At 41.4% G+C, this 26,106-nt stretch overlaps 1 protein-coding gene and 1 non-coding gene across 3 annotated transcripts in view; both read left to right on the forward strand.

Moving 5' to 3' along the window:
• Nucleotides 1-26,106, forward strand: part of ush1c (Usher syndrome 1C) — a 227,822-nt gene that overhangs the window by 20,154 nt on the left and 181,562 nt on the right. Inside the window, exons 1-3 of one of the 2 annotated variants that reach the window (XM_078220627.1) lie at nt 11,928-11,996; nt 12,341-12,408; nt 19,373-19,516. In XM_078220627.1, coding sequence (XP_078076753.1) covers nt 11,928-11,996; nt 12,341-12,408; nt 19,373-19,516 — 281 coding nt within the window. Of the gene's footprint in view, nt 1-11,927; nt 11,997-12,340; nt 12,409-19,372; nt 19,517-26,106 lie in introns of those variants that run through there. The other variant, XM_078220626.1, reaches the window with a different exon arrangement.
• LOC144499325 (U2 spliceosomal RNA) lies at nt 1,074-1,267 on the forward strand. Its single transcript, XR_013498813.1, has one exon. It is a non-coding gene; the product is annotated as a U2 spliceosomal RNA (small nuclear RNA).

Raw genomic sequence — 26,106 nt, forward strand, 5'->3', positions numbered from 1 at the left:
TGGTAATCAGCAGATTATTTCCTTGCCCATGTTTAACCTGATTCCATGAGATTTCATGGGACTCACAGGACAATTCCTCACCTCCCCGCCCCCAGCTGCATACCACTGTGCCACCCCCTCTGCCAGGTCTATCTTGCTGATGGGACAATATATATCCAGGCATGCTGTTGGTGGTTTCTGGGACATTATCTGTAAGGTATGATTCGGTGAGCATGACTAATCTGGCCTGTGCTTGGCTAGTCTATGGGACAGCTTTCCCAATTATGGCACAAGCTCCTAGATGTTAGGAAGGAGGACTTTGCAGGGTTGACATGGCTGGATTTACCATTGTCATTTCTGGTATCTAGGTCGATACGAATGGTTTCATTCCTTAGTGCAATGAGATTCTCATTCATCCACCGTTGACTTTACCTTAAAGGTAGGACTTTGTGACAAGAAGTTTTATGTTAATGAGTGTTCATGGTATGCAAATATATTACAAGTAGGAACCCACCTGAGGCCCAACATGATGCAAACATACCATTGACCTTATCTCTGCATCTCACCTTGCTATCAGGAAATTGAAATTTTGCATCTTGCCTAATTCAGCCACCCAACATTTCCCGCTTTTACGGGCTCCATAAACCACCCCCCGCCAATATGTGGTAATGAACCATATAATCTAACAAATCCAGATTTGATTTTTGCACTGTGCCAGTTAGTTGATTTCAGCTGGAATATTATCAAGATCGCCTCGCTTCTCGGCCTTTTGGCTAAGATCAAGTGTAGTGTGGAGAGGATGCTGCACTTGGTTGAGGTCATTGGGTTACATTGAAGCTTCATATGTTTCATATGAAGCAATTTTTAAAAGCGGCTTCTCGGCCTTTTGGCTAAGATGCAAATGAGCTCAAGTCTTGGAGGAGGAACCTCCCCCTTCTCCAATCAGCTTGGCTCATGTAGATCAGGCCCAGGACAGGGTGGTTTGGTCACTCGCCCTGTCTTGTCAGCCTGGATCTGAAATGTCTCAACTTATTGAGACTCTGAATTGGATTTGATTTGATTGAATTGGAAAAGTATAAAAAAAAATTATCAAGATCGCTTCTCGGCCTTTTGGCTAAGATCAAGTGTAGTACGGATTGGATGCTGCACTTGGTTGAGGCCATTAGGTTACATTTAAGCTTCATATTCATATGAAGCAATTTTTAAAAGCGGCATCTCGGCCTTTTGGCTAAGATGCAAATGAGATCAAGCCTTGGAGGAGGAAACCTTCCCCCTCCTCCAATCAGCTTGGCTCATGTAGTTCAGGCCCAAGACAAGTGTGAAGGCCCTGTCTTGTCAGCTTGGATCGGAAATGTCTCAACTTGTTGAGACTCTGAATTGGACTTGATTTGATTGAATTGGAATAAAAATACAAAAAAAAAATTATCAGGATTGGTACAATTTGCTGTTTTGCTCCTCAAAATTAAAGCCATTTTGAATTTAGCCTTTGAGTATTCCTTTAGGTAATTGATTATTAATCTACATAACCCAAAGCCACCATACCTATTTCCAAGGTACCTGCAGTGACAGATTTGTACCTTAGTCTGTCACTTCTCCACTCCTGGTCTGAATCAGAAATCAAACAACACTGAAGTTGCAAACTCTCAGAATTGGGAATTGGGTTTCCATAAGCAGGTAACTTACCCACCTGACTGGAATCACCCTTCAGAAGGGGGTGGGTAGCCACCTCCTTGAACCGCTTCAGTCCATATGGTGTAGGTACACCCACTTTGCTGTAGGGAGGGAATTCCAGGATTTTGACCCAGTAACAGTGAGGGAATGGTGATATATTTCCAAATCAGGATCATGTGTGGCTTGGAGTGGAACTTGCATATGTGTTCCATATGTAAGTTGTGCTTGTTGTTCCATATGTTGTGTTCCATGCAACTGCTGGCCTTGCCTTTCTAGACTGTAGAGATCGTAGGCTTGTAAGGTGCTACCATAGGAACTTTCTGCAGTGCGTCTTGTATATCATAGACACTGCTGCCACTGTGCATTGGTGATGGAAGGAACGGATGTTGAAATTGGTGAATGGAGTACTTATCGAGCGGGCTGCTTTGCTCGGGATGTTGTCAAATATCTTGAGTGTTGTTAGACCTGCACTCAACTAGGCAAGTAGACAATATTCTATTATACTCCTGACTTTTGTCTTATAGGTGACTCCACAGAATTCCCAGCCTCTAACCTCCTTTGTAGACACACTATTTATATGGCTGGTCTAGTTCAGTCTCTGGTCAATGGCAACCATTCAGGATGTTGATTGTGTGTGATTCAGTAATGAAAATGCCATTGACTATCATGGGGAAAAGGTTAGATTCTCTTTTGTTGGAGATGGTCATTGCCTGGCACTTCTGTGGGGTGAATGTTACTTGCAACTTATCAGCCCAAGCTTGAATGTTGTCCATGTCTTCCTGCATGTGAACAAGGACTGCTTCATAATCTGAGGAGTCACAAACGGAACTGAACATTGTGCAATAATTAAGGAACATCTCACTTCTGACCTTATGATTGAGGGAAGGCCATTGATGAAGCAGCTGAAAATTTGGTGGGGTGCACATGACACAAATTCTTCAGTCTGAAAAAGTAATTTTTAACTGATGAATTTATTGAATCAGAGCACCTTGCATCACTTTCTTTATAAGCAATGGTGGTGTGTTAGTCCATTTAAGGAGTCTAACTTACTGTGGCAACATGCACTTTTATATGCATGTTGTAGCCTGGATCAATGGATGGTGATGCTAGAGGCTCCAATGTTCCTTCCATCACATGGCTGACCAGAAATCTCCCTCGCTTTTGTTATCTGTCATTGGCATGTGTTGGAAGGATTTGCAGGTTGATACTTAATCTGTTTGGTTGCATTATGAATGAACTTTCCTTGGCCATCAAGTCTTGGGGTGGGAATTAAAACCAGAGCTTTTAGCTTGGAAATGGGGATACTACCCTCTGCCATGAGACCTCCTATCCATTTGTAAGTACTACTCTCAAATCCATCATAAAGGAAAACTTGAGCGCATTATATGATTATATCTTAAAATAAAGCAGCACTCAACACACTTAAATTTAACATGTGTAGGCATTTAGGATTCAGGTTGGGGTTGTTTTGGCTGCAAAACCACTGCGTTGTCACTCCTCTATAATTAGTAACAAAACAGCATATTAAAAAATCATGTGTTACTTTATTGGCCATGACCTTTTACTTTATTGCTTCATGTTTGATCTTTGACCCTTATCTAATCTTAGTGTGACACAAGAACCTCAGGCCCAACTGTGGTGGAGTTGTCAAGAGAGTTGGGGCAGGGTTTTATGGTCCCACTCGTCCTGAAACCATAAAATCCCACCCAAGATCAATGGACCTTTCTATTGCTTGCCCGTTCTGATTCCGTGGTGGGCAGGGTGGTAAAATTCCGGCCTTGATGGTTTTTGCGTATTGCAAAGCTATATGGGTTTTCCATCTGGATGCAAGAATTATTGTGACCCCAGTGTTAGTTTCCATATGTATGCTGATAACACCTAACTCTGTCTTGTCACCATCTCTCACAACTCCTCCACTATTGTTAAATTATCAGACTGCTTGACATCCAGGACTGGATGAACAAAAATGTCCTCCAATTAAATATTGGGAACTATTGAAACCATTGTTTCCAGTCTTCGCTTAAACTCCATTTCCCTAACTGTCGACTCCATCCCTCTTGCTGGCAACAATCTGGGAATAAACCAGTCTGTTTGCAACCTTGGTGTCACATTTGATCCTAAGATGAGCTTTCATCCTCATATTTATGTCAACTCTAAGACTACTATTTTCCACCTTTGTAACATTGATCTACTTTGTTCCTGCCTCAGCTCATCTGCTGCTTAAACCTTCATCCAAGCCTTCATTACTTCTGGTTTATTCTGGTTACATTCTAACTTCTGTATACTTTAGGTCATTCAAAACTATATTTCCTGTGACTTAACTCACAGTAAGTTCCATTCCTCTACTACCCTTGTTCTCACTGACTTGCATTGGCTCACAATCAAGCAACACCTTGATTTTAAAATTTTCATTCATGTTTTTACAAATGTCTCCATGGTCTTGCCCCTCCCTATTTTTGTAACCTCCTCGAAGCCCACATCCCTCCAAGGTACTCCTCTAATTCTCGGCACTTGAACATTCCCAATCATAACTGCGCCACCTTTGGTATGGCCATGCGTTGCCTTGGCCCACACTCTCAAATTCCCTCCTTACACCTCTCCACCCACTTTCTTCCTTTAAGGCACTTTCTAAAATCTACCACTTTGGTCTTTTTCTTTTTGACCATCTGACCTAATATTTCCTGATGTGACTCAAAGTCATACTGTTATGTAATGCTCCTCGGAAGCGCCTTGGGGACTTTTCGTTATGTTAAAAGTGCTAAATATAAGTTATTGTTGTAATGTACATGTAGTTCGTATTTACAGGAAAAATTTCAGAAAATGCAGTTGGCTAAAGAATTTCTATTTGAAACATTAACATGACTCTGTAGTTAGTTACTAGCCTACTATAATTCTGCAATTTTCTGTTCTATTTCCAAATTCCAACATCCAAAGTATGTTCATTGCAGTTGTTTGCAGTACAGTATTTGCTTGCTTTATTCCGCGGTTCTGGTTTTAAGCATTGCCATGTTCTAGGTAAAGTAATATTTCAACTGATGGAATAAAAACATAAATGTAGTGATGTCAGTACTTGAATGGCGTATATGAATTTTGTGGCTTCTGCAATCCTCATGAAATACATTGGCTCAAGCCATTGTACAAACAGTTGACACCATTATTTCCTGAGATGTACGTCATTTCTTTGCATTCATAAGTTCACAGAATTTTAATTCTGCAGAAATATTTCTTTAGTCGAACTGCACATAGGGCAAATTGTATCTCATGTTGGGTCTGACAGTTTTTTTCCCATTGCTAATGGGATGATGGAGATTGGCAGTATGTCGACTTATATAGCTGATTTTATCATCTGATAACATTTCAGAGCAAGTGCTACTTCATCAATGCTTGAGACCAAAAAATACCCTCCGTGCTTTTGGTATTTTTGATTTTGAAAAAAGTAACATTGCAGAAACCTTCTCTGATTGTGTGCTACAAATGCCTTCCAGACCAGAGTTTGCTGGCATTGAGATACTAAACAGATAATTGAACTCCTTTACAGTCTCAAATTTGTGAACCATTGACCTCTTTTGGCAAGGGAAGATTTGCATTTATATAGACCCTTTCATGATCGCTGGACATCTCAATGTGCTTTACAGTCAATTAAGTGCAATTTGCCAAATTGCACACAGCAAATGCTCGCAAATAACAATATAATTATGTCTGTGTAATCTGCTTTTACGATTTTGATGGAGGGATAAATATTGACCAGGACATTGGTGATAACTGCCCTGCTCTTTTTTAAAATAGAGCCAAGGGATCTGTTACATCTAACCAAGAGAGCAGATAGAGCTTCAGCTTAAAAGTCTCATCTGAAGTTGGTACATCTGACATGCAACTCTTTCTCAATACTGCCTTGGAATGTCAGCCTTGATTTTTGTGCTCAATTTTGGAGTGGGACTAGAACTGGAACCTTCTGATGCCAGGGCAACAGTACTTCAAACTGAGCTATGGCTGACAGGTTTACTAAATTAAGATTATTCTTGAATCAAGTGCTGAATTCCTGAATTGAAATGAGACTTGGGTTATAATCTGGGCAGCAAAGTGACACAGTAGTTAGCACTGCTGCCTCACAGTGCCAGGTACCCGGGTTCAATTCCAGCCTTGGGTGACTGTCTGTGTGGAATTTGCATATTCTCCCCGGGTCTCTGTAGGTTTCCTCCCACAGTCCAAAGATGTGCAGATTAGGTTGATTGGCCATGCTAAATTGCCCCTTAGTTATGAGGCTACGGTGGAGGGGAGCACTTGGGTGGGACGCTCTTTCAGAGAGTCAGTGCAGACTCAATGGGTCAAATGGCTTCCTTCGGCACTGTAGGAATTCTATGGTCCTATTTTATATTAGACAGAAACAATATAAACTATATTTAAAAAGGGAGAAAAATTGCCAAAATGCCTGATTTTGTTTCAGAAAGTGATAAAGTAATCACTTTGGCTTTGGGGCATCTCAGCCTTTATTTTCACCACAATCCTAACTTCTGACTTGTTGATCATGAGAAGCTTTGTAGCATCAAGAGATGAGTCATTTGCTGCAGAATATGCTGCCTCTATTATATGCTGCAAAAGTATTTATGAAGTTAGACATTGGTGGTTCCTGGATGTTGATATTGGGAGGTTTGCTGATATGGTTCCGTAGCTCTTTCTCCTCAAATACTGTCCTCCTCTCCGTCAAATTACCCATAATCACTCCTCTCATAAAACAAACAATATTCCATCCTTGCAACCCAGTGCTCCATCTCCAACATCCTTTTCTTCTCCAAAGACCTTAAATGTGCTGTTGCATCTCAAATCTGTGCCCATCTTCACTTCAAATCTGTTTGAGTCCCTCCCAACAGAGTTTGCCCTGCCATAATATGGAAATGGCTCTCATCAAAGTCAAATGACATTCTATGTAACTGTGACAAAGGCACACTATCCTTTCTGCTCCTCCTCGACCTGTCTGCAGTCCTTTGTTTTTATAATGATATAAAGGCACCAGTCACTCACCCTAAGCAAACTTGGGGTGCAGATACTTGAACTATAAGGGCCTCAGCTCTTGCCATTGTCTACTCGATTGCAGAGTACCGTGTACCAGTATGGGTACAGCTCATCCCATACGGGTCTTGTAGATACCCAGCTCCACAATAATGTGCATTATCTTGGTTGCCTTTCGATTAACTCAACTGCCATGACTCAGTCTGGAGCAACATCATATCCCCTCGCATAAGGTGAGAGATTGCAAAAAGAAACTGGAGAAGGTTTACACCTCGCCACAATCATCAAGCTGATTTGAGATTAAACCTGCCTGCTTCCGTTCTTATCTATTCAACTAAGCTAAAGAGTACCTGCAATGGTTTTTCTTCTTACTCCCCACAGCAACCTCTGGTAATCCTTAAAGGATCTAACCTTGACCATCTCCGATTTCTCATCTACAGGCTGCTGTCAGAAAAGATACCATTAGTTTCCACATGTACGCTGATGACACTCAATGCTACCTCATCAGATCTATTTATTTTCTGCTCTCTAACTTTTCAGAGTTCTTGTATGACACCATCTGAATGAGCAGAAATTCCCTCCAACTAAACATTCAAAAGACCAAAGCCAATTCTGCTCGCTAGCCACAGACTTGATCCCTCTCCCTGGCAACTCCTGAGGCTGAACCAGACAGTTTGCAACATGTCATATTTGACCGCTAGATGAATTTTTGGCAACATGTTACCATTACTAAGATCACCTATTCCTAACTCTATAACATAACTCTACTGTGGCCTTGCTTCAACTCATCTGCTCATCATGGAAGGGGTGCAGAGGAGATTAACTAAGTTGATTTCGGAGTTGAGAGGGTTGGCTTATGAAGAGAGACTGAGTAGACTTGGACTACACTCATTGAAATTTAGAAGAATGAGGGGAGATCTTATAGAAACATATAAGATAGAAGCAGGGAAGTTTCCACTAGCAGATGAAACTAGAACTAGGGGGCATGGCCTCAAAAAAAGGGGAGCAGATTTAGGACAGGGTTGAGGGGGAACTTCTTCACCCAAAGGGTTGTGACTCTATGGAATTCCCTGCCCAGTGAAGCAGTTGAGGCTACCTCATTTAATGTTTTTAAGGCAAGGATAGGTAAATTTTTGAACAGTAAAGGAATTGAGGGCTATGGTGAGCGGACGGGTAAGTGGAGCTGAGTCCACAAAAAGATCAGCCATGATCTTATTGAATGGTGGAGCAGGCTCGAGGGGCCAGATGGCCTACTCCTGCTCCTAGTTCTTATGTTCTTATGCTGCTGAAACCCTTATGCCTTTGTTACCTCTGGCTTTGGCAAATCCAGTTTGGCTCTCCTAGCCAGCCTCTCACTTTCTGCCTTCCATAAACCTGAGACCATACTAAATACTGCTACCTGTGTTCTCACTTACCAATTCCTGTACATCCATCATTGTTGTGCTTCCAGTTCATCAATAGCTCACTTTTAAAAATCTCCTCCTTGTATTTTAATCCCTCCACGGCCTTGCCTCTCCCTATCTCTGTAATCACCTACAGCTCAAAACACCCTGAGATATCAGCACTTAATCCCAGTCTCTTGAGAATCCTCGATATTAATGGCTCCACATTTAGCGGCTGTTCTTGCAGCTGTCAAGACCCTATGGTCTGGAATTCTATATCTAAATATCTATCTCTCTTTCCTCCTTTAAGCCATTCTTAAAATTTTCCTCTTTAACCAAGCTTTTGGCCATCTGCTCCCTCCTTGTATGTCTCGGTGTCGGACTGCTTTTTGAAAATGTTCCTGTGAAGTATCTTGGGACCTTTTATGACATTAAAGGTGTTCTATAAATGCAAGTTGCTGTTGTTTATTCTGATCTTTGCACTTGATCTTAACTCCGCTTCCATGCCACAGAAGATCTGTTTGTAATATAATACAACTCACTTTCTCTCTCGACAAAGACTTAAAATTGTAGGTCCATTTCTTGCCCAGTAGAACAGCTACTATTTAAAAGCTAGGTCAGTTACTCCTATTGCTGACTGTACTGAAAAACACCTGAGCCCTAGGGTGCAGTTATGGAGCTCAAATGCTGACTGTAAACTGTTTGGCAAACAACACATGACTCAATATAACCTTTAATAGAAGAACTCTGACCTTGTTCTTTCCTTGAATCAGGACCACAGCCAATCAGTCATCCCATCCCTTTCAAAACATTTATAGATATAGCTGTCAATAAAATCCACGATTCCAGGCTGAGGTCTGATTCCTTAATCTGTGCCAAGGTGTCACAGCATGATTGTGTTGAAGGCAAACTGAGATTAAAGTCTATTTCCCTCCTCTATTCTAAGTAGTTTGTCGATCTTTGACAATTACATAACATTGGGAGCTCCTCCCAATTGGCAACTTGTCATTTCTAATGTCCTTATAGCCTCAGTGATTCAACACAGCCAACTTGCTTGGAACCAAAAAAATAGTTTATTTCAAGAAAGGATCCGTGAATATGGTTTGTTAGCTACCTGTTGCAATGAAGAATATAATTCAGCATGAATGCACATTTTTGTCATGGCTCCATATAATGGGTAGAATCATCTTTTCTTGCTGGTGGCGAGTTTGGAAGTGGGAAGGGTATGTAATTAGGCAGGATGGTGGCGTACCAGAAACCTGCCACCTTCCTCCCTCAGCCAGGATTAAGCTCTGAGTAGGAAGGCCATGGTCAAGTTTCGTGTTCTGCCATCCCATTGAGACCCTTCAGTGGACAGTTAAACACTACTTAAGGGCCTTATCTTGCTGTCACTGCTATTAACTCAGTAGAAGGCAGGTCCCTTGATCAAAAGCACTCACTGCCTGATCATGTGAGTAGGCATTGGGAAAGGACAGCCCAGTGAGGACCATTCCGCTGTACCCTTGTCCTCATCCCACAAACTGTCCCTCTCCCCATCCAGAGCATGCCCCCCCCCCCCCCCCCCTAACCCTGCCACATTGCCTACCTGTCACTCAATGATCCTGCAACCATGGTGCGTATCCTTGCAGCAGCAGCCACAACCTCCCCAGTGGCACTGTGAGCACAAGAGCTGATGGCTTCTGGGGTCTTGATTCTAGGGCAAGGCAACACTGCTGGCCTCTATGCCTGATTGTCTTGTGGTGTGATGGGCCTTGGTTGGGTCTCTCATTGGCTCTCCAGCCAGCAGGCGAGACCCTAATACCGCAACAAGATTTTGTCCAATATTACTACAGTTACAGAAGGAATGGAGGCAGGAAAGATGTGATTTAGGTGTGTGGCCCTTTTTTATTTATTCTGATGCAGATACAGAGGGTTAATAACAAAATCAATGATTCAAGTACCAAAAGAAGTGAAAACTGAACTATGATGTATTTATATTGACACATATGTTAAAACATGCAGATTTATGATTTGATTGGTGCATATTTAAGTATTTTTTGACCTGCATTATAGTAATAATGGTTCTGGGGAGAGCTGGTGACATGGTGATAATCCCACTGGATTAGTAATCCAGAGACACAGGCCAATGCTATGAGGGCACAAGTTCAAATCCTACCATGGCTGCTGGTGGAATTTCAATTCAATTAATGAAATCTGGAATATAAAGTTAATCTCGGTAACGATGACTGTGAAACTATCATCAATCGTTGTAAAAACCCATCTGATTCACTAATGTCAGAAAATGCTAGTAAATCTCATGCTGAGATTTTCCAGCATTTTCTGTTTTAGCTTCAGCTTCCAGCATCGGTGCCGCTTTGCTTTTATTTTGGTCCACTAATGTGTTCAGGGAACTGTTCGTCCTTACCTGGTCTGGCCTACATGTTACTTCAGACCCTCAGCAATGTGGTTGACTCTTAACTGCTCCTCTGCAATGATGCTGCAAGCCACTCGGCTCAAGGTCAATTAGGCATGGGCAACAAATCATAGAATCTACAGTGCAGAAGGAGGTCATTTGGCCCATCGAGCCTGCACTGACAACCATCCCACCCAGGTCCTATCCTCTTAACCCCACATATTTACCCTCCTAATCCCCCTGACAAGGGGCAATTTATCATGGCCAATCAACCTAACCCACACAATTTGGACTGCGAAGAAACCAGAGCACCCAGAGGAAACCCATGCAGACATGGGGAAAATGTGCAAACTCCACACAGGCAGTGACCCGAGGCTGGAATTGAACGTGGGCCCCTGGCACTGAGAGGCAGCAGTGCTAACCATTGTGCCACCATGCCACCCTGTTGGCCTTGTCAGTGATGCCCACACCCATGAAAGAATGAAGAAAAAAAACTGCCCAGAAGAAAATGATACTCATGAAGGGTGTGCAATACCTGCTGAGACAGGAATCATTATTTAGGAAGATGCAGGCAGATAGAGCTGGAGGTGATAATCACTAGGGAAATTGAGAAACCATGAAAACCTTACAACTGCACATGATAAAGGATAGCTGTTAGTCTGATTTGTTTATTTAGTTGAGGTTTTTTCAGCACGATTTTAAATTGATGGTAAGTTAGTTGCTTAGAGCTACGGCACTCAATGGTAGCATGATGATGGGAACACAAAAGAGAGGATTATGCATCAGCATGTCACAATTTGACTGTCAAATTTTGTTCTGGGTTGTTTGCACAAGAGCTCCAACAAATACTATTGGCAATGATGAGTATTCTGATGCAGTGAAGTAGTTTTGTCATTATATGCTTCCAGGATTACATGTGTGGTCTATCTTGAGAGAGCATGTTGCCAGGAGTTTGTTGTATTACATCCTTCAGCTATTGAATATTTTCAGTAACCTACAAAAGATTTCCTTTATTCTAATAGCAAAACTTCTATATTTCTGTATGCTGTTGAATACATCATGCTATAATTCTGGAGCTGCCAGGAACTAATGTTTTGCAATAGTCATTTCTCTAAGACATCTGAAAACATGTTAATACAGTTACTCTGAAATGGTTATTTATACGTCTTGGTAAACATAAATACACACACATATATATATATATAGTCTAAATATATAAAGAGTTCAGTATGGAATATTTATTTTGTATTTATCCTTGGTTTGTAGGAGATTAAGTGCGAATGTATAGTAAAATGACACTGGCTTTAGAGAATCTCTTGTCAGCTAATGAGGGATAGTGACTATTAGCAGTTGGCTCCTTTGGGTGGCAGGTAACCAACAGAAACCAATCCGCCTATGAGCATTCAATACCTGCTGCTTAGATGCTGACATTATGTGCTTAGAACGACTGATCACCTTACATGTCAGTGTTTATACACCAGTTCAGGAGTGGAGTAATGTGTTACATCAATGAATGGCCCAAGAGGTTCCTGAACGTATTTATTAAACAGCTTAGTAATCATCAGGTACAAGAGATTTTATCGGCAAAATGTTTTTCAGATCCTTCTCTAATTTTATTAATAGCAGATCCAAGTCTGTATTTTTCTGGTAATCCTGTTTCAGCTTCGTTTTAGTGGAAGATTGTAAACTTGTATCTGCCATGCTATTCAAATTTGATTGTGTCTTTTTTAACTTTTCAATCTGCAGGAATACTGAAGAAAATGCCCAGTTGATTAATTGAAAAGAGCTGATAATGTAACAGTTTTGTTAAATATCCAGCTATTCTGCATATTCTGATTGCTTGTTTGCTCTTTTGGCAGAAGCATGTTATCTAAAATAACCTCGAATTGTATTTTCCCCTAATTACCAGGTGGACGTATTGATTGACAATGATGCAGAAAAGGATTATCTTTACGATGTATTACGCATGTATCATCAGTAAGTAATATTTTTATTCATTTCTGGATAAAGCTCTTTCATGTTTTGAGGGAATTTTTTTTGAGTCAAGTAGAGGTCACGTTTTCAACTGCATTCTATTGACCTATCAAGAATACTTACAAATGAAATTGGCAAAACTAATTTCCAAAAGATTTGCTGTACTTTATTATGTTATGGAAATATAAATTTAATGAGGTAACAGTGCAATGGGCTGGAAATTTAGTAAATTGTAAAATCTGGGGATATATACAGCTCGCAGGAACTAATAATTAGAAAGAAAGAACCCAGGACCCCAAAGAACTGAACAGCCTATTAAGTACTATTAAATAATTCATTCAGGTAGAAAATAGTAACAATTTTTAACTTTAGATTCATGCAAAATAAATGAGTTTACCAAATCGAACTGAGTATTCTTGTTGCAATCATTCATGCAGGAAATATTAAACTTTTTTGTCATAAACGTTGAACTATTGAGAATTAAGGATTTATTTTGGCAGATCACAACAATAATTATTCTAAACGTATTTCTTTAACCTCAAAAGCAATGTACAGTTAAATTGAAGAACTGATTTACTGTTATTCTGTTGAAGGTCTTAACTTTCACGTAATTGATCTCAAGAACCTCAGCTGTGTCGATGTGGATAGTGAATGTTAGCTTGGAATTCAACTGTAATGTTGATTGGGAGGTGGATTGGGGAAGGGAGTTCATCCCAGTTGACCCTAATCCTGCCTCCTCATCTGACATATTTCTCCTTCCTTCCCAGCATTGGTGTGGACAGGAACAATAGCTAACTCGCCCTCTCGCAGGTCAAAATTCGAAAGTACATGTCAATTAGCCAGTTCAACACAATATCAGACCTCTCCTGGCATTCATACCTCAGTACAAAGGATCTTGAGTTTACTAATTGAGCAATTGGGGATGCTTATTTATTTATTTTATGGAATGTGAGTGTCACTGGCTGAGCCAGTATTTATTGCCCATCCCTAACTACCCTTCACTTCCAAGGACATTTGAGAGTCAACCACATTGCTGTGGATCTGGAGTCACGTGAAGGCGAGATAAGGCATGGCATTTTTCCTAAAGGACATTAGTGAACTAAATAGGTTTTGATGACAATCAACAATGATTTCATGGTCATCATTAGACTTTTAATTGCAGATTTGTATTGAATTAAAATTTCACCCATCTGCCATGGTGGGATTTGAACCGGGTCCACACATATTGCTCTGGGTCTCTGGATTACTAGTCCAGTGACAATACCACTGTGCCACTTCTTCCTCTATCTACAGTATTAATGGATCCACCAAGAGGAATAAGCTTGCTTGACCTTGTCTTCACCAATCAACCTGTCACACATGCATCTATCCATGATAGTATTGTAGGAGTGATCAGCACACAATCCTTGTGGAGGTAAAGTCACATCTTCACAATGACGTTACCCACCACCGTGTTCTATGCCAGAACCACTGGATTTCAAATGGGTCTAGCAACTCAAAACTGGCCATCCATGAGATGTTGCGGACCATTAGAAATAGTGGAAATGTATAGAACTACAATCTGTAACCTCATGGATTGGCATATCCCTCACTCTATCATTACCAACAAGCCAGGATATTAACCCTGTTCAATGAAGAATGCAGGAGTGCATACCACGGGCAGCAGCAGGCTTACTGAAAAATGAGGCGTCACCCAGTGAAGCTCCAAACAGGACAAACAGTGGAAGGATTATGTGATTGACACAGCTGAGTAATTCCACAACCACCGGATCAAACCAAAGCTCTGCAGTCCTGCCACATTCAGATGTAAGTGGCAGTGGACAAGTAAGGAAATAACTAGGGGAGGAGCCAACAAATAAACCCATTCTCAAAGATGGGGGAGAGCAGTACATCAGTTCAAAAGACAAGACATTTGCAACCATCTTCAGCCAGAGGTGCCAAGTGGATGATCCATCTTGGCCTTCTCTTGAGGAACCAGTTTCAAAAATGCCAGTTTTCAGCTAATTGCTCACGTGTATCAAGAAACGACTGAAGGCACTGGATACTGCAAAGGCTTTGGGCCCAGACAATATTCCGACAATAGTGCTGAAGACTTTTGCTGCAAATCCAGCCACACCCCTATCCAAGCTGTACAGCTACAACACTGGCATCTACTCGGCGATGTGGAAAATTGCCCTGGTATGTTCTGCAAACAAAAAGCAGGTTGAATGCAACCTGGCGAATGTCTGCTCTCGATTATCAGCAAAGTGATGGAAGGTGTTGTGGGCAACACCAGTGTCAATTATTCAGCAATAACCTGCTCACTGATGCTCAGTTTGGATTCCGCCAATGTCACTCAGCTCCTGATCTCATTATAGCTTTGGCCCAAACATAGGTGAGATGAGAGTGATTGCACTAGGCATCAAGGCAGCAGTCGACTGTGTGGTATCAAGGAGCCCGAGCAAAACTGGAGTCCATGGGAATCGGGGAGGCTTGGGCAGATACATGGCAAATACTGTAACATACAGGCCACACAAGTGCCAGGCAATGACCATTTCCTACAAGACAGAATCACGGGTGAGTGGTTTCGTGTGTTCTGCATCAACGCCAAACCTCATTGATATCTTCCCACCCATGGGGTTCAATTCTGGCCTTGGGTGACTGTCTGTGTGGAGCTTGCACATTCTCCCCATGTCTGCATGGTTTCCTCCCACAGTCCAAAGATGTGCAGAATAGGTTGATTGGCCATGCTAAATTTCCCCTTAGTATCAGGGAGATGAGCAGGGTAAATACGTGGGGTTATGGGGATAAGTCATGATGTGGAGATGCCAGCGTTGGGCTGGGGTAAACACAGTAAGAAGTTTAACAACACCAGGTTAAAGTCCAACAGGTTTATTTGGTAGCAAAAGCCACAAGCTTTCGGAGCCTTAAGCTCCTTCAGGTGAGTGGGAATTCTGTTCACAAACAGGGCATATAAAGACACAAACTCAATTTACAGAATAATGGTTGGAATGCGAATACTTACAACTAATCAAGTCTTAAAGGTACAAACAATGTGAGTGGAGAGAGCATTACGACAGGTTAAAGAGATCTCTTTAACCTGTCTTAATGCTCTCTCCGCACACATTGTTTGTACCTTTAAGACTTGATTAGTTGTAAGTATTCGCATTCCAACCATTATTCTGTAAATTGAGTTTGTGTCTTTATTTGCCCTGTTTGTGAACAGAATTCCCACTCACCTGAAGAAGGAGCTTAAGGCTCCGAAAGCTTGTGGCTTTTGCTACCAAATAAACCTGTTGGACTTTAACCTGGTGTTGTTAAACTTCTTATGATGGGGATAAGGCCAGGGTGGGATTATTATTGATGCAGGCTCAATAGGCCAAATGGCCTCTTTCTGCATTGTAGGAATTCTATGATTCTGTGATAAGCACCCTCCAAGCCCGCAACTTGGACCACAAAGGACAACGATAACTGGTGCATGGGAACACCACCACCACCTGCAAGTTCCTCCCTAAGCCACAAATAACCTGTGTCCTGACTTGGAACTATACTACCCTTCCTTCACTGTAGATGAGCCAAAATCCTGGAACTCCCTCCCTAACAGCACTGTGGGTGTACCTACATCACATGGATTACCACCACCTTCTTAAGGGCAATAAATGTTGGTCAAGCCAGCAACACCCATATCCTGTGAAAGAACAAAATAAATGCTGGCCTATTCAGCAATGCTGGCATCCCCTGAATTTTTTTAAAATAGCGTTAACATAAAAGAGCTTTGATTGCTATCAGTCTGGCCTGTCAGTGGTTTTGCACAAATCTGAAATCTTGGAAATTAACATTTTATAATTAACAAACATTTTTATTATCTACATCTAAGAAGAAATAGCATAATTTGAAAGTTATAATACCTGAGCATATGGATAAACATGTGTCAACATATGTTTGAATATTTCTGATGTATTTCTGGGGCATAGTCATCTCGTGGTTATGTTATTTTCTAGTGTGCCAGTCAGTGGCCTGGGACACTGATGCATCTTTCAAGTCCTGCCATGGTAATTTGAATTCTAAAGGGTTAATTAGATTACGTGGAAACATTTACACTTCAATTTTGATCCCTTTTAATTCTATCAGACAGGTCTTTAATTCACTGCCATTTTGCCATGATTAAAAGTTGAATGCCATTTGGCTATCTTGAAGTAGAGTTTTATGTGTGTGCAAAACTCGACTTTTGCTGATACAACTTGTGTAGCTGGTGACATAATTCAGGTCAGTGACCTGTGTGTAGCTTTTAGCTCGAACCAATCACAAAGCAGCACCAGTATAAATTCCAGCTTGATTAAAATGCACACCAATAAACAATGTGCAGTGATTAATTACTTTATATAAAATATATTTCAACCACGTGGCCACACTTCCATAATTGCAAAGTACAGCATGAATTATGGTACAGTGGAGCCCCGATTTAACGCGAATTCGCATATAACACGATGGTGTCATTGGACCCTTTTTTTCCCGCTAATAATTGGCAAATTTAGCGTGACCCCGCTTTTTTCGCGACCCCGCTTTTATGGACCCCAACCATCGTGTTATAACGGGGCTCCACTGTATTAGAAAATTCACTTACAATGCTTTAAGCCATACTTGCCAAATCAAGGAACTAAACCCGCATTCTTCAGACATTAAATGTTTAAACTACAGAATGACAAAATGCAGAGAGAGTTGGGGATCTTCATTCTGCATAAAATAATTATTTTGAAATGGGTTATTAGTTTTCTACTGCCACAGAAATGTTTTGTAAGATATATTGTTTCCATTCATTACTTGAATAAAAGAAGCACAAAAGAAACTGAAATGTAGACGTTGGCAAAGTTTCCATGTGATCTTTGTAGAGAGAACTGGTGTTGTTTCTCAGTGGTCTTTTCCGATTCAGTTTCATTGAGGTTTGCCTAATTGCTTTTGCCATTCATAAAGCAAAGCCCTGTAGTGTTTGCATCATCTGTGAATCAACGGTCCTTAATAATTTACTGCTTGTGTAAGGTTATTGAAATTCGCAGCCATAACATAATAACTTCCATTTTCTCTGCCTTGTTATTTATTTACTATTTTTCCACGACCCACACTCTGGATCAAGGTGTTAGATAGTCTTTGAAATAGGCACTGAAAATACTTGCACGAATTTGCATAAATCAAGTTAGCCGAGCTGTAACAAAATACAGCACGAGTATACCCGGTATTGGGGGGTTGGTTGACGATTAGATTTCTAGACTCAAAGCTTTGTTAAACTGACCCCTGACCAATAGCTGCCTTTCCTTCCACTAATTTCTGACTGAATCCTTTAGCTAACCATAAGCTCATCCCTGAACTCAATGCTTCACCCTTTGATGAACCTTGCCACTTAGAGTGGAATTGATTATAATGATTCAATTTTACACTGTTTAGAGCCCAAAAAAGAGGGTGGGGCTGCAAGGCTGGTGGCAAAGTAGGGCACCGTATTGTTCAAATTTCACTTTTCAAGATTACTAGTATAGAGTAGCAAAATTGACAATGTAAAGATTCTCAAGCAATCATTTGATATTATGACCTTGAAAAGTATCTGATGAGATCTTAAGAAAGACACAGTTCAGTTCATCACTTGTCTGCTGTGTTTTTGTACACTATTAGGCAGGTGGGCAGCTTGCTACTACTAATAGAAGTGGCCACCAAAAGGTGTGTGTGGGCAGTCTGAGGTATCTTGTCCCCCCAATGCCACTATGCAGATTGACCTGGTCAACCCTTGACATATCTGTTATGGTGAGGCTAAGAGTTAGAAATGAACCAGTGTTTGAATACTGCATCGTACAATGCATTGGTATACCAGTACATTGTATCGCTATTTATTTATTTTCCTCTGAAATTTTATATGTCGGTATCTGCACATTTGACTAAAGAAACAAATTGACACTCAAGTCGTTTTAATCACCTTTAATTTAGGCAGTTCAAATCTGAGTATTCAGTTTCTGTATAGAGTTTCTCTGGATACTGTTTTATGTTGGATTCCTCAGTGGTGCAATCAATTTTGTCATACAGCTGCTAATGTATTTTTTAAAAAGTCTCTTCCACCTTCCCTCTGTTCTATTTTATCTATAAGCTTTTACAGTCCTTGAAAGGCCTGCACCTGAAACTTTGAATGATCTGTTCTGTCTTTAAATGTTATGATCTCCTACCCTTTTTCCTTTTAAATTTTTAAATTCACCCATTTCACTTTTAAAACTTCTGAATTCTGATTCCACTATTCTTTCTGAAATGTTGCTTCATGAAAATAGAACAGCAGTAGACTGTATGGTCCCTCGCATATAGGCTAGAATTTTACTGCCCCGTCCGTCACAGGAATCTGAGCGGGCGAGGGGCGGATAATGGAAAGGTCCATTGACCTTGGGTGGGATTTTACGGTTTCGGGACGAGCGAGGCAGTAAAATCCCACTCATAGTAAAAAAAAAATTTGATATACCAGCAGACTGCCAGGCTTTCCCCTCTAATTTCTGATTTTCTACCTTTAATTTTATTTTTGTGGTACTGGAATATTGAATTGTCAAGGGATAATACAGATTGCTTTATATTGTGAATGAATGTTGTCAATAAAATATGTTAATGACCTGAAACATAACTGGTTACTAAATAACATTAGACTGGTTGTAATATATCTGTGAAAATTATGTATGCATCTACATTTATGTTCCCTCGACAGACAATGAATATATCATTTTGCAAAGCTGGTGGGACAGGGAAGGGGGAGGATCAACGAGACAGTATCTCTTTGTGTGAAATAGTGAAATTATCATTTTTGAATCAATTGGCAATATCAGTATAGTTTGAAGAGACAGAAAAATCTGGAGATGGATAAGGTGCGTCCATTAAGTGAAGTCATGGTGAGATAAAGTGGGGGGAAAAAAAACAGAAATAGTGAATGTATTGTTTTAATTCTAGCCAACTTTGTTTCTCTGTCTCTCAGATCTATGGATCTCCCTGTTCTGGTTGGAGATCTAAAACTGGTGATAAACGAGCCAAGTCGTCTGCCAATGCTTGATGCTATCCGACCACTTATTCCACTAAAACACCAAGTGGAATATGATAACCTGACACCAAAACGATCACGGTAAGGTGGAGATTGTAAGAAGGAAACCACGACCGATTTGAATTTTAAAAATATATAACTCTGAATGTGTTTCATGTAAATTAAAACATCCTCCTGAAAAGAAAGTCCATTGGTTTTGATAATTAGAGAACAAGAAGTCCACCATTCTTTTTTTACTGTACTCAGTGAATTCCCATTTGTATGCTAATACGTTACTGCTGGGCTATTATATTAGTCATATCTTTCCAAAGTTGAGTTAGATTAAATATGACTAGCAATATGAATATTTTAATGTACTTGTCAAGCAAAATGGGAAAGATTATATTTATATTTTAAAAATCATGTTTACATTTATGTGCAGTTAGGTGCTTTGGGATAAGAACCAGAACATTCCCAAAATTTAACAATAGTCTGTGCGGAGGTTGTAGTAACAGTTAAAAAATTGATCAATATAGCCTTATACTAATAAGCTTGAGTTCCTATTGAAAAATACAAGTGTCTGGGATGTTTAGTGAGGATAGTCTTAATCATAGAATCCCTACAGTGCGGAAAGAGGCCATTCGGCCCAACCAACCTGCACCGCCAACAATCCCACCCAGACCCTATCCCCATAACCCCATGTTATTACCCTGCTAATTCCCCTGACACTAAAGGGCAATTTAGCATGGCCAATCAACCTAACTTGCACATCTTTGGAGTGTGGGAGGAAACTGGAGCACTTGGAGGAAACCCACGCAGACCCATGGGGAAGAACGTGCAAACTCCATACACAGTCACCCCAAGGCTGGAATTGAACCCTTAGGTCCCTGGCGCTGTGAGGCAGCAATGCTAACCAGTTGCCACTGTGCCATAGTTGACAGATCTGCTATGATACCACAATGATTAAATACTTTGCTGGCATGAAGAGTGCTAACTTCAATAGTCCACCAAAACAGGTGGAGGGATCACAATATCCCTCTGATTGACTACAACTTGAACTAACCGTATCATTTCAGTGTCCTGCAGTTCTAGCTGTGCTGTAGATAGGCCAGATACCTGAGCAAGAGGCCAATGTCATGAGTGACTAGACCACTTAAAGCTAATCTGCACTACTTAAAGCTGTCCTGTACTTAAAGCAGTAGTGCTTTGTGGCTGGAGCAGCTGCTAGCAGTCATGCAGCAAGTGAGCAATGGCACAACATGGGTGATGTGAAGCCAAGGTTTATTGGATGTTGCATTAGAGGCCTTGGTGGAGGAGGCAGAAAGTAAGAGAGATGTCTTGTATCTGCAGAGGTGAGGAGGCCCTCCAGACACACACTCAGAAGATAGTGGGAGCAGATAGAAGTGAAAGTCAGTGCCAGGAATCAAACCTATGGACTTGGATGCAGTATTTCAAGAAGTTCAATGATCCCTCGTAAGAGGTCAAAGTCAGAGAACACGTCTTTTAATGCCATATTCTAGCAACCACATCTCTAGCCTCACACACTCCTCAATTCGCCACACCTCGATCACTCAGTTACTAACAGTCTCTTTCAATCAGAATGCATATCTCACATTCACTTACGTCACTATAACCTCACAATCTGAGCACTGCTATAAGCCTCGCACTCAAATTTTACAGCTAGCATAACACTGCCAACAATTCAGTCATTAAAGCTGCATGGCCCAAACAGATTGCACAATCTCTCTCTCTCTCTCTTGCAGGACAAGGTCTTGCGCACCATGAAGCAGCAGGAGCTACCTGTAAGGTGACCAGGCATGTTTGCATGTCCTGCCCCCAGTTGAGGAGGCAGTGCTGGGTATTATTGGGATACTTCATACTGAGACCGTGGCCAACAGAGGAGCTGAAGCCATCGAAGATGATGGTATCCTCACAGCTAATACTCTTTCTCACGTTCCACCTCCCTTCATTCCATACTCATTTCAGACCTACAAACTCCAGATTATGTAACCGTGCACTTCATACTTGCACTCTTTGCACAATAACCTTAATCTTATTCTTTTTAGATACGCGAGCAGTGCAATCTGGCCAGACAGTGAGGGAAAAGGAAAATGATAGTGATGAAGATTCACCATCACTCAATTTCAGACTCTCAGCCGCCAGCTCAGATATTCTAATTGTTTCAATTTAGAGGCTAACATAGAAGCAGGATTTGCATGGGGTCAGTTGTTTGCTTCCAGGGTAGGAGTAAGGGTAGCACAGGCTTCAGCTCATTGGAGAGTGAAGTTGCACATGGGTTTTGCTGCAGAGATCTCAGATGAGAACTTTGGCCAGCTGATGGAAGAACATTGATGTGTCTGCATAACAAAATGTTCAGTGCATTGGGAAGCCTGTCAAAAAGCCTGCACTCAATGTCAAGGAGCATGGAGGAGTCCAGCAGCAACTTGACACATATTTTGCCCAGAGTTTGGAGCCTATCCTTTACTGCATGAAAATAGTGGCCAACTCCATCAACAAACATGTGGATCCTATCATGATGCTGGTCTGATGGCCAATGTGTTAACTTCCATTGCAGCTTAAGCAAAAGCCACCAGAAGTCTTGTGGCTACAGTGGAAGCTCAGATTGAAATCATGCGGTGTCAACTTGCAGCCATGCAAACTCAGGCTGCTGCCATCATAGCTCTTTGTACAAATGTTCTTGGAGGTTTTGCAGCTGTCCAGAAATCCCTCTGCTGACAGATTTCTCAAATTGCTCAGGTGTCACCTCGGATGACTGGCAATGTCTCAGTGGAGCATGAACCTGCTGTTCACTCTCAAGAAGGCAACATCAGCCTCATACTATTGCCACTCTGCCAGTGCTCTTGCTACTGCATGTCAGCCAGCTAACCAGCCCATGCTGTTGCTGCCTGTACTGAGATGATGCACTTTGAGGCTGGGCCTTCAAGGCTCATGAAATTTTCAGATGCTCCACTAAGGTCACGTGCACCTCTTCCACTGAAAGTCAGCAGCCTTTCACCAAATATGCTGCAGCTACGGGGATAGTACTACATCGGAGCACTAGAGTAGGCACCGGCATCTGAAAATCAGGCACTAAGAGAATTTACAACCTTTTTTTGCAATGTGAAAGCATTTGTACAAAAGTTTTGAAGTCAGGACCAAGGCCTTCCGCACCTGCCACACCATTTCCTGTAACCTTTGCCACTTTGAATAATAATAGAAAGCAACAACACTTGTAGAACTGAAGAAACAGCCAGACGAAATGAACCAGAAACTAACCTATAAGTAGTTGATGGTGTCTTTTAAATAGCGCTGGTGAAGGCTCCTTCCTCTCACTGAATGTGAGTTCAGTTGTGCATGGTTAAGAGAGGGTAGTAGCTGGGGCATTGAGCTCCAAAATGGCAGTGATGGCGTTAAATCATTGTTGTGCGTTGATTGAGGTGTTACACATGGGGGGGAGGTAGAGGGGCGAGGTAGGATGAACTAAAATAGGGTTAGTTTATGGCACACATTCAAAACACGAAGGCTGGAATTTTACTGCCGCGCCCACCATGGGAATCAGGAGGGGTAATGGAAAGGTCAGTTGACCTAGGGCGAGGTTTTACGGTTTCAGGACAAGTGAGGCTGTAAAATGCAGTCCAAAAAGAGGGTTGCAGTGTTGCCTCCACACTCAGACTGCAAAGTAAGGGATAGAGAAACGAGGCCACATTTCTCTGTGGCCTCTGTGTGCAGAGGCCACAGAGAAATGAAATATTGGTTCACATGGGTTCCAAAGTGCAGTCTCAAAGTCCAATGAGTTATTCCTTCACAGAGCTCAGTGGGCTAAAAGCAAAAGTTGCAACAATCACTTTTCTGGTGGTGTGGACTTCACAAGATAAGATGAATCAGTCTCGTAGGCAATGGTACAGAATTTCCAGTGGAAACCGTGTAGATGAGGCAAGCCGAGCAGAGCTTCTTTTCTGTGAGGCTGCTGGTCAGCTGGTAAACACAGTAAGAAGTTTAACAACACCAGGTTAAAGTCCAACAGGTTTATTTGGTAGCAAAAGCCACACAAGCTACACTACCAAATAAACCTGTTGGACTTTAACCTGGTGTTGTTAAACTTCTTACTGTGTTTACCCCAGTCCAACGCCGGCATCTCCACATCACAGCTGGTAAACAGCAGACTGAGCTATGCAGTTCAGCAAGCCAGTGTTACTTGTTCCACAAGCCTGAGGCCCATTTCACATGACTCCCATTTCACCAAGTCTTTGACAAAGGATGTGTATCCATCATCTGAATTCCAAGACTGTTAAATGTCTCGGCTATTAGGAATTGAAAGGAAGGTTGGCGAAGACTTTGTCTTAGCAGACAATCATCTCTCGGGCCAGCCTGGGCTCTTAAAGGCAGATGGCCTTTTGAAGTTGGGCTCTACAGTTCACAGGGGTTGTTGGTGGCTCCTCCGAGATGATGAGGTGTGAGTTTTTAAAAAACTATCAAGTAGCTTCTTTGTAGATCACAGACAGACATGGGTTTTGCCGTTTTCCAGGTTTTTGATCAATTTTAAATAACCTGAAATAGCAATGAGCATACCTAAATATTTTTTATAAAAATATACAATGTGAACTCTTAATCCCTAACAGAAGTTATGAACTGCCTGCTCTGCATATTGCCGATGGCCATTCACTGCCCTCATGCTAACACCTGAGTCTGAAACCATACTCCAGCATGAATTTGCACATCAACCACAACTTGTACAGCTCCTTTAATACATTAAAACACACAGCATAGTAGTGGGAAAAATGTTGGAGAGGGAGAGCAAATAACTAAATTAATACAGTTTTTTTTAGTAATAATCTTAGAGTTGATTCCATGGATCAATACTCACTGTGTGAGTGCAGCACCCTCCTGGGAGCATGAGATTGCAGAATCTCCTTTTATAGTGAACTACATTACCAAGTATAAAAGTCAGACAGCACTCTTGGGTAAGCACAATAAGCCAACTGACTCAAACATCTTTCTCTCACATACAGAAAGAAGGGCAGCTTTCTAATATTAAATGAGTTCAGCTAAAACAGTTTGGAAGTGCTTTGGTCCAAACAATGCTTGCAATTGTTATCCATGCTTTATGCAGTAATGTGTTCACTTGGGATCATACAGTGGAACTCGCTACAATAAGAAGCTTTTTATGAAGGGAAACAATGTTGAATTGTTGAAGAGTTCATTTCCTTGTTTTATGAGTTGCTTGAATGACTACATAACCACACCAGGAATTCTGAAACTTTTTAATTACATGACGGGAGCTTGCTTGCCTCATGTATCTCTTTCAAGCTTTAAGGTAAAAATGGAGTATCTGTGAAAGAAGGAATTAATTAAAACAACATGTTGTGCTATTAAATTTTCCAGGCAATGGATTTAACTCCGGCAATACTTGATCATAATATAATAGCGAATGGGGAAGACCATTCAGCCCATCTTGACTTATGCTTCCAAAGAGATCCAAATGTGCCTCATGCTAGCCAACTATTGATTCTCAAATAATTCTATGGACATTGCATTCACAACTCTATCTGGAAGTTTCTTCTATGTGTTGAGTGCTTCCTGACGTTAATCCTAAAATTGCTTTACATTGGTTTGAACTAGTTCTACTCCTAGTTCCACTCCTTTTTCAATACCCTTAACAATTTTGTATACCACTCCACTATAAGAGCACCATAACCGCGGTTTGAAGCATTTACTAGATACATTTCAGCATCTCATCTCGGCTTCTTTGAAAACACATTCTAAATCTATGATCTCTCTAACCTAAGTGGGAAAGAGCAGCAGACACATGAGACTACCACCACCTGCAGATTCCCATCCAAGTTGCATACTATCCTGACTTGGAAATAGTATTAATGTTCCTTCATCACATATGGGTCAAAATGCTGGAACTCTCTACTAGCAGCATTACATCACACGGATTTCTTGGTTCAAGGCATCATGGTCTTGAATGCTGACGTGGCAGGTGGAGCCCACATCTCGTACCCTCATTTCAAGACTGAAAACTCAAATTCCTCATAACTCAGGTCGTTGAATCTGGGGAGCTAGCTTATCTTTCTTCTGGACATTTCTTTTAATGCTTGAAGGTCTCTTCCTTTTTGTTTGTGATCAGAATTATATACAGTATTCAAGGTGCCATCTGACCAGTGCATTATCCCTTTTCATTTATATTTGATTGTAGTTCAACAGTTAGTTTTGTTCCTTGCTGCTCTGCATTGATTGGGCCAGTTTAGCATTGAATCTACTAAGAGTCCGAGGCTCCTTTCAGATTAATCTTTAACTATTTCAAAATCATTTGTGAAGTGCATCCATTGTATATTTTTCTATCTTGTGTGTAGCACTTTGCACGTGTCTGCATGAATGTCAGGGGCGATTCTCCGACCTCGCTGCACCTGGCGCAGATCACGGTGATCCCAGAGAATAGCGTGCAGGCCTAAAGATCAGTTTCGCACCTGGCACCAAACCATTTGCAACTCTCCTGGCCCCTTTCTAATGGCGCAAAGCGGATCGCACCGAGAAAGGGCGCGAGGCTGATTAGCATATTTAAAGTAGTATTTAAACATGCATAGCCCATTCAACTCCCAGCACACAGGATTTTCCGGCCTTTGGGCGCGGCACAATAACGCCAGGAATTATTACTGGTCTCCATGAGCAGAGACCTGGCACAATGGTCA

This window comes from Mustelus asterias, chromosome 9, assembly GCF_964213995.1.
Source record: "Mustelus asterias chromosome 9, sMusAst1.hap1.1, whole genome shotgun sequence".
NCBI lineage: Eukaryota > Metazoa > Chordata > Chondrichthyes > Carcharhiniformes > Triakidae > Mustelus > Mustelus asterias.